This window comes from Felis catus, chromosome E1, assembly GCF_018350175.1.
Source record: "Felis catus isolate Fca126 chromosome E1, F.catus_Fca126_mat1.0, whole genome shotgun sequence".
NCBI classification, from domain to species: domain Eukaryota; kingdom Metazoa; phylum Chordata; class Mammalia; order Carnivora; family Felidae; genus Felis; species Felis catus.
In genome coordinates this window covers 12,558,959-12,579,147 of record NC_058381.1, presented here as the reverse complement: position 1 = coordinate 12,579,147, position 20,189 = coordinate 12,558,959, and the positions used below count along the sequence as shown (strand labels likewise).

Genomic DNA, 20,189 nt, shown 5'->3' with positions numbered 1-20,189 from the left:
TTGAAGGACACACAAATGAACATCCGGCACCTGAGCTGTTCCTGAGGCGGACCCTGAGTTCAAGCCCACTGCCCTAGGCTGAGGAAGCACCCTCCCCTCGGCGCCCGTCTCAGTGTTCCCATTCCATAGCAGTCAGGTCCCGTGTCCCCCTCACAGCAAAGGGCAGATTGCACACCATCCTCCATATCCCTGTAAGGTTTCGGATAAATGAAACCGGCCTTTCCACAAAGACACTCGGTTCCCCGCCTTAACCGCAGCCTTCCTAAGACCTGCTCAGTCCTCCCTGAAGAGCTACATGGTACTTCTTTCTGAAGGGCCCATCTTCAAGAAGCAACCTAGTTTTAAAGGCTCTACCAGGAAGAGCTGATACCAGAGAATAATGAAGGGGTGCATGCGGAGGTGTCCAGAGCTCAAAGGGAGTGACTGGGCTTTTTATTATAAGGGAGATTCAGAGCTTTGAAAAGCTTTCAAAATGGACCGTCCATCATCCACAAAGGGTTTGAAAAACTGTAACTCCGAGGAGCCTAGAAGTACTAATCACTCATTCAAATGCCGGGTGGCAAAATGGTGTCGGGTACACAGTGTCGTTTACGGGGCAGTCTGTCGTCTGGAGCAAAAGGATGAATTGGTAGCGAGCCCAAATAGACCTGGTCTCAATTGTGCAGTGCCTGCGGTCCCTTGGGTGTCTGGCTGCCGGCTCCCGAGCCTGCTGGGCCGGAATGGTAGGTGTTTTTGTAATAAACGGCCCAGGTTCGGAAAGGGAGCCCCATGCTCTGCCTGCACATCAGCTTTCCTGGGGCAGGAGGCTAGAAGTGGACAAGTAGCCATCTCGGTGGGTTGAGGGCTGAGCAGAAGCCCTCACCAGGAGAAGAGGCCAAGTGCGAACAAGGTGCCTGAGGCTGCGCTCAACAAACTGATTCTTGTCGAGTGGACTAGCCCAGGTTCTGGGACACCACCTCACTTACAGGTCTCGTGCCAGGGTGAGGGCTCGGCACTGCTGGGGAGCGCGGGGCAGGACTCTCATGTTCCAGGCCTCTACGCGAGCCGCACCCCAAACTGGCTGGGAAGGGGAGCGGCAGGATCACACCTCCTGCAGCTGGAAGGATTCCCTTCTGTGGGCGCCGGCTTCTCTGTTCCCGTCGCCTTCCCACTTCGACATCGCTGACAAGTGGGTTGTGCTCCTCTGTGACGTGCCACGATGCTCTGGAAGAAACAGCAATTTTTAAGTCACTGCCAACTAAGAAACAAAGGCCAAGTCGGCTGGGCCCTTCTCTGCAAAGTCCACACACGAGCCCTGTGCGTGCCATTTCTGTGAATGCGTCGTGCAATTAACCTAATTACATGAGTCTTGTTGGAACTGCCCAGTCTCACCCCGGTTTCACAGGAGAGCAAAGAGCCTTTGTGAAGGTCAACTCGTCAAGAATGCGGGGGGAGCAGACCCTGGCAAGCACTCACGGACGGTCTCTCTTCGTTAGTCTATCTGCGCCCTCCAGAGTGTTCACATCTGCTTCAGCAGCTGTCAGGCCCCGCTGAAGAGAAGGGAGACTCCTTCCACGGAGCCTGCGAGGAGCCGGGCAGTGCGCCCAGGCAGCTGCGCGCTCACCATTCCATCCAGTCACTCGCGAGCCGTGGCCGCTCAGCAGTGCGCAGATGTGTGGTGCTGCCATCTGGAAACTCACTTGGTTGTACTTTCCATGCTCTGATCTGGGCACGAAACACAGGTGCGCCTGCTTCTGCCCTCGGACCAGTGAAACACCAGGAGACCTGAAGAGCAAAGTGGAAAGTGCCTTTGAACTTCATCTGCAGGCAGAAGCAATCCAGAACTGAGCTTTTCAAGCATACCCAGAATCCCAGGATGCAAGAGAGAGAGGAGAACAAAGCTTTGAGGACAGAAAGGAGAAACTGGAACAGCACCACCACCACCCCAGGCGGCAGATGTTCGTATTCAGACACCGATCTGAAAGCAAGAGTGACATTATCAGGGAAACACAAATCAAAACCACAGTGAGATACCACCTCACACCTGCCAAATGGCCACGATGAACAACTCAGGCGACAACAGATGTTGGTGCAGATAAAGAGGAACCCTTTTGCACTGCTGGTGGGAATGCAAACTGGTGCAGCCACTGTGGAAAACAGTATGGAGGTTCCTCCAAAAACTGAAAATAGAACTACCCTGCGACCCAGCAATTGCACTATTAGGAATTTATCTAAAGGACACAGGAGTGCTGATTCGAAGGGGCACATGCACCCCAATGTTTATAGCAGCACTATTGACAGTAGCCAAAGTATAGAAAGAGCCCAATGTCCACTGCCTGGTGAATGGATAAAGAAGATGTGGTATATACATTCAATGGAATAAATGTATTCCAATCATGGTTTCACTCACATGTGGAATTTAAGATAAAAAACAAATGAACATAAGGGGAGGGAAGAAAAAATAATATAAAAACAGAGAGGGAGACAAACCGTAAGAGACTCTTAAATACAGAGAACAAACTGAGGGTTGCTCTCGGGTGTTGGGTGGGGAGATGGGCTAAATGAGCAATGGGTGCTAAGGGCACTTGCTGGGAGGAGGACCAGGTGTTATATGTAAGTGATGAGCCACTAGATTCTATTCCTGAAATCATTAGTACACTATGTGTTAAGTAACTAGGATCTACATTTTTAAAAAATTTTTAAAAAGAGATGCCAAGTTGGGGTCCTGGTCCCCAGGAAAGGGGCTGCGGCTGCCATTCCAGTGGAGACAGCAAGCCCCGCCTTGACCAGGCAGTGCTGTCTCCGGGGAGCCGCGCCCAACTCCAGAGGCCCCCCAACATGGCTTGACGTGCCACACGAACTTTTGAAGAACCCTGAATCGCTTGCCCTTTTAGTCCTCTGCGTAGTTTCTAAGGCCGGAGAGAGCATGTGCTGCGGTGCGAGCGCGTCTTCAGTACCTCTCTGACCTTGCCAACCTCCTCAAGGGCAGCTGAGCCTCAGCCTTTGGCAGACAGCCAGATCCAGCTAAATTTAACGGTTGTTTGTGTTATATTATTCACTATTCATACGGTAGATTATAAGGTTTCTAAAGTAAGTTTTAGCAAGTGAGTTGGTTGAGTCCTCAAGAATGTGCGGTAAAGACACATCCAGTGGTTTGGGATCTGACTCAAGTGTCGTGTCTAGGTTGAAACCCTGCACGTCTGCTCCAAGTTCTGCGTGCCACCTGCACCCCAGTCAGGGCTTGGGGGGCTCCCAGCCACTGTCACAGTGGCCCCCAAAGCAACCACCTCAACAGTGCGTTTGACGTCGTCTTTTGATGACAGACCGTGTGGCTGCTAAACGTGTGTTTTTTTGAGGGCAGGAGATCGCATCGGCCTCCAGGTGCTGCCCGTTTTGTTTATCGGAGAGAAAAGGGCAGCACTTGGATACGGGCCCTGTTGAAAGTGCCCATCAACAAGTGTCCAAGGAGAGATGTTCTCTCATTCCCATTTAGAGGAAAAGCTTTCTTTGTCACTGCCTTTTCCTGAGCACCTGCTGTGCCCTTGGCCATTTAACTCAATGTCACGCTAGGCTTTAGAGTGGCTGCTACTGCTGTCTTGGGTCCAGCTCTTCCCTGGCTCTAAGAGCCCTGATGTGAACAGTAAGGTCTCTCTGTTCCATGTCTGGAGGGAAGTAGATGGTTTATTTGGAAGATGAAGAGCCAACCCATATGTCTATATCCACATTTCAACCAGGGGCCCTTGGAATGTTCAGGCCCATGGTGGGAGCTGGAGAAGATCACCAGATCTAATGCCCCACTCTTCATGCTCCTGCTCTCAGGAAACTTGACGGCCTCAAACACTAACCACAGGCTGTGGCTTTGGCCATTTTTATTTCAGGGATAGCTTTTAAAACACAAGCTCCATAGGACCAGAGTTGGGACACAGTGCGAGGTGCCGGTATGATATGCAAGATTTTTATTCCAAGTTGGGAAAGTCATACAATGCACCCACAATTTCCACTTTCAGCCTCAATAATAGGAAAAGTTTCATCCTAGACTTTCAATATGAAGTTGATTCACTCATTGAACCTCAAGCATGTATTTTTAAGAAATCAAAAAGGTGGAAGCAGGCATCCAACAGGCACAGCTAGCAAATGACTGCTCTCACCAGGGACCAGATGCCGCTTTAGAATCCCTCCCCACCTGACCAGGCTTCTGAGTCTTCTTTCCTAGAGGATACACGGGACCATGTGGGGTTTTCCTCTCCCTTTTGCCTGTTTCCTTAATAAATTCGTCTTCTGCTTGGAGTGGGGCCTGGTCTACGGGGCTTGAGGTGAGAGTTTACAGGGGAAACGGGGAATTCCTTTTAGGAACTAAAGCCGGCATCACTTGGGTTATGCTGGAAGGCAGAAGGCGTATTAGCCCATTGGTCATGTTGGATGATGGACTGTAGAGCCCTGAAAATGGATATGGATGATGGCTTCTTACGACAGCCTTCTCCCTTGAGTGCTGCAGGTGCGTCTGCCAAAACAATTAGGCACGTGGTCCAGGTAAGTCAAATATGAGAACTGGGTCAGGTGACGTCAGGATGTCTTCTGTTTTCAAGGCTGAAACACTTTCTAGGAGCTGGCGGGGGCTGGAATTCAAAGGAGGCATAGTTCTTCCAGCCCTTGAGGACTACACCTCTGACTGCTCATTCATTTATTTCAGGTCCTTACTTTAAACTGAGCTCCACATTTGTTCCGTAAGGTTTACCCCTCATCCCTGGGAAGGAAGGTTGTTGCCTTTTTGGTTTTCATTCTATTAGCAGAGGCCTAGCCAGGGATCTTCAGTTCAGGACAAGCGTATGTATGTTCCATCTTTCCCACTCGTAAGACAAACGTCCAGTAAAGTCTCAACAAACACAGCTGTCCCTTGTCCAGCACCTGTACCCAGGCAGGTGCTGCTTCCCTATCCCAGCTCAGACCGCGACTAGGAGTTCTTGGATTTCCTCTCCTTTCTGGCCCTGGAGGCCATGAGGCTGAAGAAGAGCCCAGGAGCCAGAGTTCGCAGATAAATGGCCAAGGAAGGCAGGAGGTCGGCCAGGATCACATCTTTCTTTTTCTTCCCCACCGCAGCCAGAACATCTTGGGCCACCTCCACGGGGCTTCGGCCTTGGGCTGTGGTCTTGTCCATAACTAAAATAAAACCAAAGAAACACATGAACTTAGAAGCAGAAGTCTCTCTCCGCAGGACTTGAGCTGACATGAATCGATGTCGGCTGAATTTCCCATCATGGGGCCCTCACCACAGTCTGTCAGGAGGCAAGGGGTTTGCCACCATCCCTGACTATTCCGTACTCCAAAGAAATGAGGAAGCCGTCAGCAGCTCAGTGTGTGTGAGGGGGGAGAGGGGACTGTGGGTGAGATGTGGAAACGAGGTAGATGGGTGACCTTGTAAGTGCTTACAACTGGTGGCTCACGACAAAGGCCAAAGGCCAGCCCAGATGGGGTCTCAAAGAGCAACCACACACACACCGATTCCCGACCTTGGGAACTGTTGTCTACCGGGACGCCCAACTAAGGGTGTTGCAGCACTGATTTGTCTGGGGTAGCTTGGCCTGAGGTCTGCCAGACGGGTGATAGGAGGAGACTATGACCCCTCATGTGCACGACAAGCTGGCCAGACTGAGAGTGAGGTGGGTCAGGAAGAGACGTCCCAGTTCCCCACATCATGTGGTGACCAGATAAGGAACAGGAAGAAATCCTTGGTTTGTTTTCGGTGTCAGAGGCAGCTCAGGAAGGTTAGGAGGTGTTAGGCTGGTTGACGCCAACTGATGTTCCTTCTTTCCTAGTGATGTGACAATGTTGCCGACCAAGCAGAACCAGTTGGCAGCCAGAGAGGAGAGGCCACTAGCGCAGACCATTTGAAACTATTTGTAAGTTGTCCAAACCGCGTGAGCCTCCTCACCGATATCTATTCTCCTTGTGTTTTTGTTAACACAGAATTGATTTCTGATAGTTGCTGATTTTTAAAGGCCATAGAGGGAATTTTTTAAAAAAGATTCTTCTAGGGGCACCCGGGTGGCTCAGTGGGTTAAGCATCTGACTTTGCTTAGATCATGATCTCACGGTTCGTGAGTTTGAGCCCTGCATCAGGCTCTCTGCTGTCTGTCAGCTTGGAGCCCACTTAGGATCCTCTGTCTTCTTCTCCCTCTGACCTTCCCCTGCTCATGTGCGCACGCACACGCTCTCTCTCTCTCAGAATAAACTGGAAAAAAAAAAAGGAAAAGAGCTTTACATTAAAAAGAAAAAAAACATTCCTCTAGGGGTTCCTGGGTGGCTCAGTTGGAAAAGATTCTTCTAGGGGCAACTTTGGCTCAGGTCATGATCTCGCAGTTCACAAGTTCAAGCACTGGACTGGGCTCTGGGCTGTCAGTGTGGAGCCCACTTCCGATCCTCTGTCTCCCTCTCTCTCTGTCCCTCCCTTGCTTGCTCTCTCTCTCTCTCTCTCAAAAATAAATACTTAAAAAAAAGAGATTCTTCTAGGTATAAATAAGTATGAACCTCTCTAGCTCTATGCCTCTATATGGTTTCTGCTGACTTGCTGAGTGAGCGCCTATCCAGGGCATGTGCAGTTCAGGTCTGGCCGAGGTGGGGTGCAGGAACAGGAGGCCCCTGGTGAACACCATAGCATAGGCCCAAAAGGTCACATCCAGGGAGGCAGGACATGGCAGGTCAGTACTTAAGAGGTGGGCAGGCCCCACGCAAGTGTGGGAAAGCAACTCAGTTCCCAGGACAATAGCGTGCATGGGTCACCTGACCCGGCAGGCTGGCCTGAGCCTGCACGCTGGGGCCGGGCCATTCAGCCCACTAGTGGTGACTGCAGGTCAGCTCACCACATCTTTGGCTGAAGCAAGATGGGAGATCTGAGACCGGTACCCCCAGCGTCACCCTAGAAGACTGTGCTCTTTCCTTTGAGTATCCTGAAATCAGTCATTTCTCAAGCACACTGAGTGGGGAATCTTTTGGGGCAAGCAACCCATACTTTCCATGCGATTAATCCACTTTAATTTTACTTTAATTCACTGAGGATGGGTGAGCGGAAAGTCTGGCAGCATTTCAGCCTGGCCCTCAAAGTCCTTTAAGGACTGAGTCCTGGCCAACAGGGACCCTGTTCCAACAGCTGCAATGGTGATGCTCAGGCTAAGGATGGCTCGTGGTAAATGACCATTATTCAACAGTATATATAACCAACACCCGTACATCAAGTTTTTTAGTTTTAAAAATTATATTCCAGGGGCGCCTGGGTGGCTCCATCAGTGAAGCACCCGACTTTGGCTCAGGTCATGATCTTGCGGTTCCTGAGTTTGAGCCCCCCATCCTTCTGACAGCTCAGGGCCTGGAGCTTGCTTCAGATTCTGTATCTCCCTCTCTCTGTCCCTACCCTGCTCACACTTTGTCTCTCTCTCTCTCTCTCAAAAATAAGTAAACATTTTTAAAAAATGTTTTTTTAAATTATATTCCAGGGGCACCCTGGGTGGTTCAGGAAGTTAAGTGCCCCACTCTTGGTTTAGGTTCAGGTCGTGATCTCATGGTTCGTGGCATGGAGCCCCACGTTGGGCTCTGTGCTGACAGCATGGATTCTCTCTCTTTCTCCCTCTCTGCCCCTCCCCCACTCATTCTCTCTCTCTCTCTCTCTCTCTCTCTCTCTCTCTCTCTCTCTCTCTCTCTCAAATAAATAAACTTAAAAAAATTACATTCCAAATGAAAAAGAATCGAAGAATCATCAGGTGAGAGAAGCACATCTCACTATCGCCAGCCGACAGCTTTTCGTGGAAGAAAAGAGAAACTAGGGCCTCACCTCCGTATTTGGACCCATCAGCAGTGACAGCATTTACAGAGAGGTTGGTGTGGATGTAGCCGGGGCTGATGACAGTCACCTCGATCTCATACTGTTCCATCTCAGCACGAAGACAGTCAAAGAATGCCTGGGTTGCATGTTTGGAGGCCGCATCTGCAAAGGTTTGTGGCCAGAGATGCAGGTGAGGGAGAGGGCCCGGGCCCGAGACAGGCCCACATATTCGTTCTCATTCATTCGCTTTTACTTAAAAACTGATATTACAATTTAAGATTACAGTATTACAGCCGTGTTCCTTTCCTGACTTAGGGAAGTACAGTGTATACCTGTTCTTAGGAAATACCCTGCTGTGTAGGAGTAAAGGAGCATCATATTCCTCACCCTCTTTCAAATGATTCAGGAAAAAAATTATAAATCACATATACACACATACATGCATATATACACACAACACATACAGAATATGACAAAGCAAATATGGTCAGATGTTAACAACTGGGGAATCTACATGAAGGCGACATGGGAGTTCCTTGTACTGTTCCTGCAACTTTTAAGTCTGAAATTATTCTAACATTAAGAGTTAAAACATATATATATATCACAACTTAATGTCTAATGAGTGAAACATTTAAGTGGGACAGAGGATGTAAGAGTCAAAGTCTTCCTTCTGTCTTCCAATTCCATTCTCCAGAGATAACCTATGCTAATGGTTTCTCAGCATTTACTTTTTAGATACTCTATGTACATATATGTGATTTTACACTTAATTTTTTTTTTAACAGAAGTGAGCTCTACTGTTTATATTATTCCTGCCAGTAGCTTTCTCCCCCTGGTGACACAGACCATATAGCCTCTGTGGCACCCGTGCAGGCCCACCATGCTCTCCACTGGCCACCAGACTTCAGGGGTTGGAACTTCTGGGCTTGTCTCCAGGTCTCGTCACTGAACAGGGCTGCCAGTGAGCATCCTTGCATGCACGGGAGTGTGTGTATAAAATCCATGCTTAGCTTTCTTATGTATTTTGTTTGATAAACTTCCATGAAGTGGCTTCCTCTGGAAGAGCCATCGATCCTGCTCCACTTGGGAGAAGTCGAGCCACGGCAGCTTGTCGGCCACGGCTCCACAGTGTGGTGAAAGGTGCTCTGAGGGGGGACAACAGTGACCCGACAATGACATTCTTGGGAAACACACAGCATCTCCACTGAAAATCAGTTTCCTCCAATTCAGAGTTCTAAGTAGCTTAGCCATAGGAAAGGGGCATCCATCAGCTGAAATGGCAGGAAGGGAAAAAGCAAGGAAGTGTCCCGGCAAGGCACGTGAGAGAGTCCAGCGTTGGCCCTCCCTGCGGCGCCTTTCTCAGGCCAGCGCCTTTGGTGTGGGCCGAGCTGCTGGGGGCTGGACGAGGAGTTTGCGGGTAGGTGGGTGGAGAAAGCTGCCCCTGTCAGCTGTGATCCCAGGGGTGCAGCCCAGGCCCAAGGACTGAGAAGAGTCACCCTGGCGGAGGGGTCCCCAAATAGAAGGCTGCACCCTGATGACTAGTCTCACAGAGTCCCAGGCCGTAGGTCCTCAGCCAGGCTGACTTACCACCATCACCACAGCTGTCACTAGTGAGCCTCTCCGACCTGCAGGGCACGGGGCTCGACAAGCTACCTGGATCATCCCACCAGCGGTGGGAAGCGGGTAAGGCCGCTCTCCCATTTTATAGTCAAGAAGACTGCTGCTCACCAGGGTTAGCTAACATGCCCAGGCACACCGCCACACTCAGTCTGCTCGTCATAAAGCGCCCAGACCAACTCTGCGGGACCTACTGCAGCCACAGGCCAAGTGGAGAACAAAATTCAGGGAGATTAAGTCAAAGTAAAGTTTGAAAGTAATTTAGTACAAAGAATACTGTATATCCTTTACCCTGATTTATCTATTACTAACATTTCACCTCATTTGTTTTATCATTTGTGATTATATTTCTTCCTGAACCATTAGAGCTGTCTTAGAGAGCTGTCCTGTGCTGCCGGGAGTCAAAATGGAATGCTGGTGAGCAGGGAAATAACAACCCCAGAAACAACTATGGATGGAGAACCCCACAGTTCACAAAGGACTCTTGGTCTCCAGGTGTCTCCTCTCATCTTTAACACAGCCTTGTGAAGTGTGTGTGGTAACCGTCAGTCTCTTCACAAGCAAGGAGACAGAGGGTCAGGGACTTTAAGTTACTTGCCTAAGGATACGCGACTAGAACCACAAGGCAGAGCAGGGGTTCATATCTGGAGAGAAAGAAGATGTCTTTGTCACAGCTCCGGTTCAGATAGCATCCGGCCGGATGTCTGGTACGGTCCTTGCAAAGTGCTGACCCGGCTCTGCCCTCCCTCCCTTCGCTGCCCAGCGCGCAACTGCGCCAGGCGGAGGCCCGCACTGGAAGGTGAGAACAGATGACGTCAGCACTGACTGCACAGGGTAGAGCAAAGGAAGGAGTTCCCTGGGCGGTCTGTGAAACCACCTTTGAAATCTTTCAGCAAAACAGAACCAGGCTCCGTCTGCTTGCCGGTACAACGGGGCGGTAGACAGCGGAGTGAAATGATATCTCAGAACTCTGGCCCAGTCACTCGTACGTGGAGGTGAGTGTGCAAACTGGAAGTCAGTTTGGCAGGGTTAATTTCCTGGTCCTATTTAATATTTCCACTTTTGGGAGTTTATCTTACTGAAACCCTCCCACGAGTGCCCTGAGATGTAAGTATTCAAGGAGGTTCTGGGTAGCACATCATCGGTACCGGTCAAGAACTGAGGGCAGGTGATCCTCACGCGTCCAGGAAGATGGCTCAACAGCTCACGTCATATCTACCCGAGGCATTACTACTGTATCGTCTGGTGGAATCAGCAAGCCACAAAACGGTATGTACAATGTGATTCCGTGTTTGTACGCTACCATGTGTTTGCTCACACGAGAAAAGTTTGGAGGCACGTGCCGCAAAGTGACCCAGCGGAAGTGCCCGTGAGGACGGTGCAGACCGACAATGAGATGGTGGCCGGCGCGCACGGCCCTCGGCCCGGCACCGCTCCGGCGCTTCTCTCCCAGCGCTCAGAGAGGAACTCAGTCTTCCCGGCGGCTCCTCTGGCCTGGGACTGGCCCTGTCGCCCTTCTGCAGCTGCAGACTGGGGGTGCGGCGAGGACACTCGCACGAGGTCACGCGGGGGAGAGGGGGGTGGGTAAGGAGTGGAGCTGCGATCTGAAGCCCGGCCGGCTCAGAGCACATTCTGATCAATTCCCTCCCACACTCTCTATTGAGTATCTGCCCAGCGACACTAAATGTGTTATTTTTATAATCACGAGAAAACATGAGGGAAAAGTCTCTCTAGGGAGAGAGACCAGGAAGTACTCACATGCTGATCGGAAAGGAATGCTGATTTTGCCCTGGATGCTGCTGATCGCAACAATATGGCCTTGTCGCCTTTTGATCATGGAGGGCAGGAGTGCTGAAGAAAGAGAGCAGAGGCTTTAGGGCAGGACTTCTCTTCTGGCCACCACAGCTCACACTGACAGGAGGCGAGCTTGCTTATTGTATGTAGTCAGAGCCAGGGAGGTGAACAGGGAAGGCTTCTCAATGGGGAGCACCACGCTTCCTTGGGACTCTCAGGTCCCCTGTGCCCAGCAGACTGCCAACAGGAGGGAGGAGGCCAGTGGAGGACTGGGAAGGAAGCAAGGAGGGAGGCAGGCAGAAGCCTAATCACTAGGAACAGTCAGTCAGCTCAGTCACCTTTTCTAGGCAGAGCCTCTACCCTTGAGTGATGCCCACGGCTGGACATAAAAATATCCCCACTGTGTATGGGTTTCCAAACGCCATGAAGAGGAAATGGCGGGGGGAGGGGGGGACAATGCTGTATAAATAAAGCTGTCACTGGGGAGAACATCTTGATTTAAGGCTATAAAGCAGATAAAGAAAATGCAAGTGAAAGCCTGGAGAAAACAAACACCCAAGCTCTAATGACAACACCCATTCCAGGGTAAAATAGATGGAGACGGGCAACATTTACCCATTCCAGGGTAAAATAGATGGAGACGGGCTAAAAAGGAACCAAGTAAAGTAAAAAGAACGTCAACATAGCACTGCTCCTTTTTCTTTTACTTCAGGACTGTTACCTTTCGTTAGAGCAACTGGGCCAAAGTAGTTTGTCTCCATGACTTTCTTATCCACGTCTGGGGTAGTGTCCACAATGGCGCCTCGGTAGCTGATGCCAGCATTGTTAATGAGCACATCCACGTAGCCGAAGCACTGCAGGATCTCAGCTGTTGCTGCAACTATGGCCCCAGGGTCCGCAAGGTCAAAGGCCACCGTGTAAGGCTTGTGTGTCTGCACCTGGTCAAATATGACAGAAACCGAATGCATCTTCAGAGTGACAGGCACGTGAACCACATGTCCCTGCTTTTCAGAGGGTGGGGAGTAGCCCGCTGGGCATGACATGCTCAGGCTCTAGCACCTGTCTTCCAAAGAAATGTGGCCTGAAGGATCTTGCCTATGGTGCTCACACCTGACCTGGGCAACCTGTCCCCTGAACTGAAAATGACTTCTAGAGCCAGACTCCCCTTGCTGCCCTGTGCCAGCATGGTGCTCTACGGTACCATTACATCTCAACAGAGGCTCTATTCTTCTCGGGTTAAGTCACTTTCATTCATTTGTTCATGAAACATTTCTGTTGTTGTTGTTAATATATCTTCTATGTGCCGGGCACTAGGGACAGGGCAAAAAGCAAGACAAACATGGTTCCTGTCTTCTAGAAGCAAACTGTCTAGTGAGGAAGACAGACAGATTCTCGAATTGTAAAGAACGGGATGCCAGAGAAATGAAAAACTGAGCCGTCTAACTTACAGGACTTCCCAATGGAAGTGAGTTTAACAAGAGGCAGAAGGAGTGGGGGTATGAAATGAGAGAAGATGGAACAGTAGGAAGTTCTAGGAGTCTGTCTTTCCCCCTGGACGCTGTACTAGCAGAAACTCTCTGATATGACAATTTTGGAACTCTGTAGTCTATCTGATGCTTGCAGCTTCTGGGGCAGTGCTTGGCTGGCAAGTTATGGATAATCTGGGTCAATTCTAGCCATCAGCTTGGTGGTAGCTTTCCATTCCCCACCCCCATCCCTGTGGCAGGCCGCTGTAGGAAAGGCTACCCACATCTCTGGTGCAGCTTGAGGATGCCAAGGTAGGCAATGAGGACCTTGTCTCCAAAAATCAGGATTGCGTTCTGACGGTGGATTGCTGCTCTGATCACTGAGGCGCAGTATGGATGCAAGTTGCATTATTTTAACCACTACTAGCTAAAATAGTTTCCAATAGATTTAAAGGAGTTACACTTATTATTCTGATATTCAAAAATATAAATAAATCCCCAGAAAACACACCTGAGGAAGCCTAGACAATGGGCTTCCTAGACACAGATTTTAAAGCAAATGCTTTCAAAGTGCTAAAGGAAGACATGGAAAAAGTCAGAAAATTGATGTATAAACAAAATGAGAATATCATTAAAGAAACAGAAATCATAAAAAAAATTCTGGAGCTCAGAAGTACAATGACAAAAATGGAAAATACCCTAGGAGTTCAAAAGCAGATTTGAGCACAGAGAAGAGAGAATCAGTGAAACTGAAGAGAGGACATCTGAAATCACTGACTCTGAGAATAAGAAAAAAAGAATAAGGAAAAGTAAACAGGACCTAAGGGATCTGTGGGATGCCATCAAGTGTACCAATAAACACACTGTGTAAATCTGAGAAGGAGAAAAGAGAGAGAAAGGGGAAGATAGAATATTTGAAGAATAATTGCTGAGGGGCCTGGCAGAATGGCTCCCTCAAAGAAGGGTGGCGAGAAGGGCCGTTCTCTCATCAATGAGGTAGGGACCAGAGAACGCATCATCAATATTCACAAGCACATGCATAGAGTGGGTTTCAAAAAGCCCCTTGGACACTCAAAGAGATCCAGAAATTTGCCATGAAGGAGATGGGAACTCCAGATGTGCACACTGACACCAGGCTCAACAAAGCTATCTGGGCCAAGGGAATAAGAAATGTTCCATACATGAGTAACCATGTGCGGTTGGTTGTTCAGAAAACATAATGAGGATGCAAATTCACCAAACAAGCTCTATACGTTGGTCACCTATGTATCTGTCACCACCTCCAATAATCCACAGACCGTTAATGTAGATGAGAACTAATTGCTGATTGTCAAATAAAGGTATAAAACCGGGGAAAAAAAGAATTGCTGAAAACTTTCTGAACTTCATGAAAGACATGAACCTACACATCAGAGAAGCTCAACATTGAGTTAGATAAATTCAGAGGCCCACTTGAAACATTATAATCAAACTGTCAAAAGACAAAAACAGAATCCTGAAAACAGCAAGAGAGAACTACTTCTCACATAAAAGCAATTCTCAATACAATAATCAGCTGATTTCTAATCAGAAACGTTGGAGGCCAGAAGACAGTGGATTGATATATTAAAAGGGCTAAAAGAAAAAAACTGTCAACCAAGAATTCTGTATCTGGCACAACTATCCTTCAAAAAATGAGGGAGAAATTAAGATCCCAGATGAACAAAAGCTGAGAGAGTTAGTTACCACTAGACCTGCTCTGCAAGAAATGCTAAAGGGAGTCCTTCAGGTTTGAAATAAAAGAAAGCTGAACAGTATAATCCAAAACTATATGAAGAAATAAAGATCTCCAGGAGAGTAAATGCAGGGGCAATTATGAAAGCTAGTATTATTATAATTTTGGTTTGTAACTCCACTTTTTACTTTCTACATAATTTAAAACACAAATGTGTTTAAAAACTATTATTAATCTGGTAATGAGCAAGTAACATGCAAAGATGTAATCTATGACATGAGTAACGAAAATGGGGGAGGACAGAGCCATACCACAGTAGAATTTTTGTATGCTATTAATCCCTTTAGAAACCACAAACAAGGGGTGCCTAGTGGCTTGGTCGGTTAAGCGTCTGACTTCAGCTCAGGTCATGATTTCACGGTTTGTGGGTTTGAGCCCCACATCGGGCTCTGTGCTGACAGTTGGAGCCTGGAGCCTGCTTCAGATTCTGTGTCTCCCTCTCTCTGCCCCTCCCGTGCTCGTACTCTGTCTCTCTCTCTCAAAAATAAATAAACATTAAAAAAATTTTTTTAAAACAGAAACCACAAACAAAACAGCTGTAAAATACACACATAAGGAAATACAAAGGAAATCAAAAACACTTCACTACAAAAAAATCAACTAAACACAAAAGACAGAAATGCAGGAAATGAAGGACAAAAAAGCTGTAAAGTATACAGAAAACAAAAAGCAACTTGGCAGAAGTTCCTCCTTAATATTAATTAGTTTAAATATAAATACTTTCAAATCTCTAATCAGAAGACAGATAAAATCTGGAATTTCTTTAAAAAAATCCAACTATACGCTGTCTTTAAGAGACTCATTTTAAATCTAAAGATACAATTATCTTGGAAGTGATAGGATGAAAGAAGGATATTCTATGTAAATAATCACGAAAGAGAGCTGGAGTGGCTGTACTAATATCAGACAAAACAGATTTTAAATCATAAAAGGTTACAAGAGACAAAAAAAGGATATTGGATGTAGGCATACCTGAGAGATATTGCAGGTTTGCTTTCAGACCACTGACAGCAACTATCTCAATAAAACAAGTCAAATGAGTTTTTTGGTTTCCCAGTGGATATAAAAGTTATGTTTACACTATACTGTAGTCTATCAGTGTGCAATAGCATTATGTCTAAAAACAATGTACATATCTTAATTTTAAAATATTGCTAAAAGTGCCAACCATCATCTGAATTTTCAGTGCGTTGTAATCACTGATCACCATAACAAATTAATAATAATGAAAACGTTTGAAATATTGTGAGAATTACCAAAATGTGACACAGAGCTGTGAAGTGGCCAAATGCTATTGGAAAAATGGCTCTGACAGACTAGATTGACACAGCGTTGTCATAAACCTTCAATTTGTAAAATACACCATATTGGCGAAGCACAATAAAATAAGGTAAGCCTGTAAGAATAAAAAGATAGTCATTACAGCAGACAGATATAACAGTTACAAATATCTATGTACCTAATAACTGACACTCAAAATATATGAAGCAAAAATCAACAGAACTGAAGGGAGAAACAAACAGTTCTACAATATTTTGATATTTCAAAACTCCACTTTCAATAATGGATAGAACAACCAATCAGAAGATCAATTACAAAACAGAGGACTTGAACAACATTATAGACCAACTGTACCTAACAGATGTATACAGAACATCCCACCCAACAACAGCCTAATACATATTCTTCTCAAGCACACATGGAACATCCTCCAGGAGAGACCATATATTAGGCCACAAAACAAATGTCAACAGATTTAAAAAGATAGGTATCATTTAAAGTGTCCTATTCAACCACAGTTTAATGAAGCTAGAGATCAGTAACAGAAGGTAAACTAGAAAATAAGCAGAAATTAAATAACACACTTTAAAACCACTGACTCATAAAAAATAACAAGGAAAATTAGAAAGTATTTGGACACAAATGAAAATGAAAACACCACATAGCCAATCTTATGGGTTGCAGAGAAAGCAAGGCTAAGAGGGAAATTTATACCTGTAGTTGGCTACATAAAAAAAAAAAAAAAAAAAAAAATTCAAATCAGTAACATAACTTTACACCTTAGTGAACTAGAACAGAGCAAACTAAACCCAAAGCTAGCAGAGGAGGGAAATAATACAGATTAGAGAGGAGATAAAAAAAAAAAAATTCAGAGTAGAAATAAAGAAAATCATGAATGCAAAAGTTGGTTCTTTGAAAAGATTGACAAAACTGAAAAACCATTAGCTAGACAAAGAAAGATAGGATGGAAATAAATTAGAAATGAAAGCCTGGGCGGCTCAGTTGGTTAAGCATCCAGTTTTGGCTCAAGTCATGGTTCGAGTCCTGCGTCAGGCTCTGTGTTGACAGCTCAGAGCCTCGAGCCCACTTTGGATTCTGTGTCTCCCTCTCTCTCTGACCCTCCCCCACTCATGCTCTGTCTCTCTCTCCTTCAAAAAAAAAAAAACATTAAAAAAAATTAGAAGTGAAAGTGGGTCCCTACCTAGATAAAAAAGATTATACTCTGAATGACTGTATACCAACAAATGAGATAACCTAGAATAAATGAAAAAATTCCTTTAAACACACAAATTACCTGACTCAAGAAGAAATAGAAAATCTTACCAGACATATAACAAACAGGTAGAGAGATTAAAGCAATAACTTAAAACCTCCCCACAAAGAAATGTCATGCGCCAGATGGCTTCACTGGTGAGTTTCACCAAACTTTAAAGAACACCAACACTTCTCATACTCTTCCAAAAAAATGAAGAGGAAGGAGAGAATACTTCTTAATTCATTCTGTGGGGCCAGCATTACTCTGATACCAAGTTCAGAAAAAGACATCACAAGAGAATTATAGACCAACATCCTTTATGAATATAGATGTTAAAATCCTCAACAAAATACTAGCAAACCAATTTTAACAGCATTTAAAAAAGATTATTCACCACAAACAAGTGGGTTTTATCCTAGGAATGCAAGGGTGGTTCAACGTAATAAACTCAATCAATATATCACATTAATAGAACAAAGGAAAAACCCCATAGGATTGTCTCAATTGATGCAAAAAAGAGACTTGACAAAATCTAACACCTTTTAATGATAAAAACTCAGAAAACCAGGAATGGGGGCGGAATTCCTCAATGTGGTAGAGGATGTTTAAGAAAAACCTATAGCTAATATATGTTCAATGGTGTAAGATGGAAAGTGTTCCCCCTACGATCAAAAACAAGACAAGGATGCTTGCTCTCACTGCAGCTATTCAACACAGTACCAGAGTTCTAATCAGAGCAATTACACAAGAAATAAAACGCACCAAAACTGGAAAGGAAGAAGACAACTATTCATAGATGAATGTGATTCCATATTTAGAAAACCCCAAAGAGGCGCCTGGGTGGCACAGTCGGTTAAGCGTCCGACTTCAGCCAGGTCACGATCTCGCGGTCCGTGAGTTCGAGCCCCGCGTCGGGCTCTGGGCTGATGGCTCAGAGCCTGGAGCCTGTTTCCCATTCTGTGTCTCCCTCTCTCTCTGCCCCTCCCCCGTTCATGCTCTGTCTCTCTCTGTCCCCAAAATAAATAAAAACGTTGAAAAAAAAATTTTAAAAAGAAAACCCCAAAGAATCCAGAGAAAGCTATTACAGCTAATATAAGTCAGTTCAGCATAGTTGCAGGGTACCAGGTCAACACACACAGATCAGCTATGTTTCTACACACTAGCAATGACTAATCTGAAAAGGAAATTAGGAAAGAAAATCCATTTATAATCGCACCTAAAAGAATTAAATATTTAGGAATAAATCTAACTAAATAGGTCAAAGATTTGTATGCTAAATAAACATTACGAAACACGGCTGCTAGAAATTAAAGGAGACCTAAATACATGGAAAGACAGCTCACATTCGTGGACCGGAAGACTTAACATTGTTGTCGATACTACCCAAAGTGATGTACAGATTCAATGCAATCCCTATCAAAATAGTAGCATTTTTTTTGGAGGAAATAGAAAAAAATCCTAAAATCCATGTGGAATCTCAAAGGTCCTTGAGTAACCAAGACAACACTGAAAAAAAAAAAAAAAAGAACAAAGCTGGAAGACTCACACTTCCTGGTTTCAAAACTTACTGCAAAGCTACAGCCATCAAACAGTGTGGTACTGGCATAAAGACGGATATACAGACCAATAAATAGAATAGACAGCCCAAAAATAAACCTTGCATTCATGGTCATGTGATTTTTGACAGGTGTGGCAAGACATTTCAAGCAGGAAAGAACAATGTTTTCAATAACTGGTGCTGGGAAAACTGGATATGAACATGCAAAAGAATGAAGTTGGAACCTTACCTGACACCATACACAAAAATTAAATCAAGTGGATTAAAGACCTAGATGTTGGTGTCAAACTATAGAACCGCTTAGAATAAAATATCAAGGAAAATCTTCGTAACATTAGATTTGGCAACAACCTCATGGATATGACACCAAAAATACAGGTGACAAAAAAAATAAATTGAGCTTTGTCTAAAATTAAAAGCTTTTCTAGGGCACCTGGGTCGCTCAGTCGGATAAGCATCTGACTCTTGATTTTGGCTCAGGTCATGATCTCACCACCATGAGACTGTGCCAGGCATTGGGCTCTGGGCTGACATTGTGGAGCCTGCTTGTGATTCTCTCTCTCCTCTCTCTGCCCTTTGCCCCCCTTTCTCTCTCTCTCTTATGCACTCAACAATCCCTCTCAAAATATATAAACAAACTTTAAAAATAATTACATTAAGTTAAAAACTTTTCTTCATCAAAGGATACTGTTAAGAAAGTGAAAAGAAAATCTACCGAATGAGAAAAAAATCTTTGCAAGTCACAGATCTAATAAAGGATTCATATCCAGAATATACAGAAAACTAAACTCAACAACAAAAACAATCTGATTAAAAATGATGGGAGAAGGACTTGAAAAACGCTTCTCCAAAGAAGACATACAAATGGTCAGTAAGCACATGAAGAGGTGCTCAACATCATATGAAATTACGGAAATGCAATTCAAAACCACAATGAGATGCCCCTTTATATCTCCTAGGATGAGTATAATTTAAGAAAATAGTAAAAAATGGAAAGTAACAAGTGTTGGCAAAGATGCAGAAAAAGCAAAACCCTCGTGCACTGCTGGTAGGAATGTAAAATGGTATAGTTGCTGTGGAAAACAGTTGACAATTCTTCAAAAGCTTGTATATTAAACTACCTATGACCCGGCCATTCCACTCTTGGGCACAGAGTCAAAAAAAGTGAAAGCAGGGACCCAAACAGATATGTGCACAGGTCCCTTCACAGTAGCATTATTCATGACAGCCAAAAGGTGAAACAACCCTAGTGCACATGAACAAATTAACGGAGAAATAAAATGTGGTATAAATGTACAAAATGTGGTATATACGTACACTGGAATATCACTCCGACACGGAGTACTGCAATGAAAATGGAATGAAATTTTGATACATGCTACAACATGGGTGAACCCTGAAGACATAAGGCTTAGTGAAACAGCCAGACACAGAAGGACAAATACTGTATTTTCCACTTATACAAGGCATCTGGAAGAGGCAAATTCATTGAAAGAAAGTAGAATAGAGGTTTCCAGGCACTGGGGAGAGGGGAGGAAGAGTGAATTATTGTTTAATAGGTATAGAATTTTTGTTGGAGATGATAAAAAGGTTTTAAGTATAGAAAGTGGTGATAGTTACACATACTCTGAATGTGTTTAATGCCACTG

General features: G+C 45.4%; 1 protein-coding gene, 2 long non-coding RNA genes and 1 pseudogene across 8 annotated transcripts in view; 2 read left to right on the top strand and 2 right to left on the bottom strand.

Moving 5' to 3' along the window:
• Positions 1-410: 410 nt before the first annotated feature.
• On the bottom strand, positions 411-2,179 carry LOC105261149. Its single transcript, XR_891025.4, has 2 exons — positions 1,456-2,179; positions 411-1,203 (listed from the first exon to the last, which is right to left on the bottom strand). It is a non-coding gene; the product is annotated as an uncharacterized LOC105261149 (long non-coding RNA).
• Positions 2,180-3,918: 1,739 nt separating this feature from the next.
• Positions 3,919-20,189, bottom strand: part of DHRS7B (dehydrogenase/reductase 7B) — a 62,994-nt gene continuing 46,723 nt past the window's right edge. For all 6 annotated transcript variants that reach the window (XM_006939923.4, XM_023244805.2, XM_045044209.1 and 3 more), the window contains 4 exons: positions 11,928-12,144; positions 11,171-11,263; positions 7,802-7,954; positions 3,919-5,136 (listed from right to left, as the gene is read on the bottom strand). In XM_006939923.4, the coding sequence (XP_006939985.2) occupies positions 4,931-5,136; positions 7,802-7,954; positions 11,171-11,263; positions 11,928-12,144 (669 nt within the window). In that variant the 3' untranslated portion in view covers positions 3,919-4,930. The remainder of the gene's footprint in view (positions 5,137-7,801; positions 7,955-11,170; positions 11,264-11,927; positions 12,145-20,189) is intronic.
• LOC123381850 lies at positions 5,135-7,949 on the top strand. Its single transcript, XR_006589326.1, has 2 exons — positions 5,135-5,876; positions 7,714-7,949. It is a non-coding gene; the product is annotated as an uncharacterized LOC123381850 (long non-coding RNA).
• LOC109494225 lies at positions 12,144-14,828 on the top strand (annotated as a pseudogene).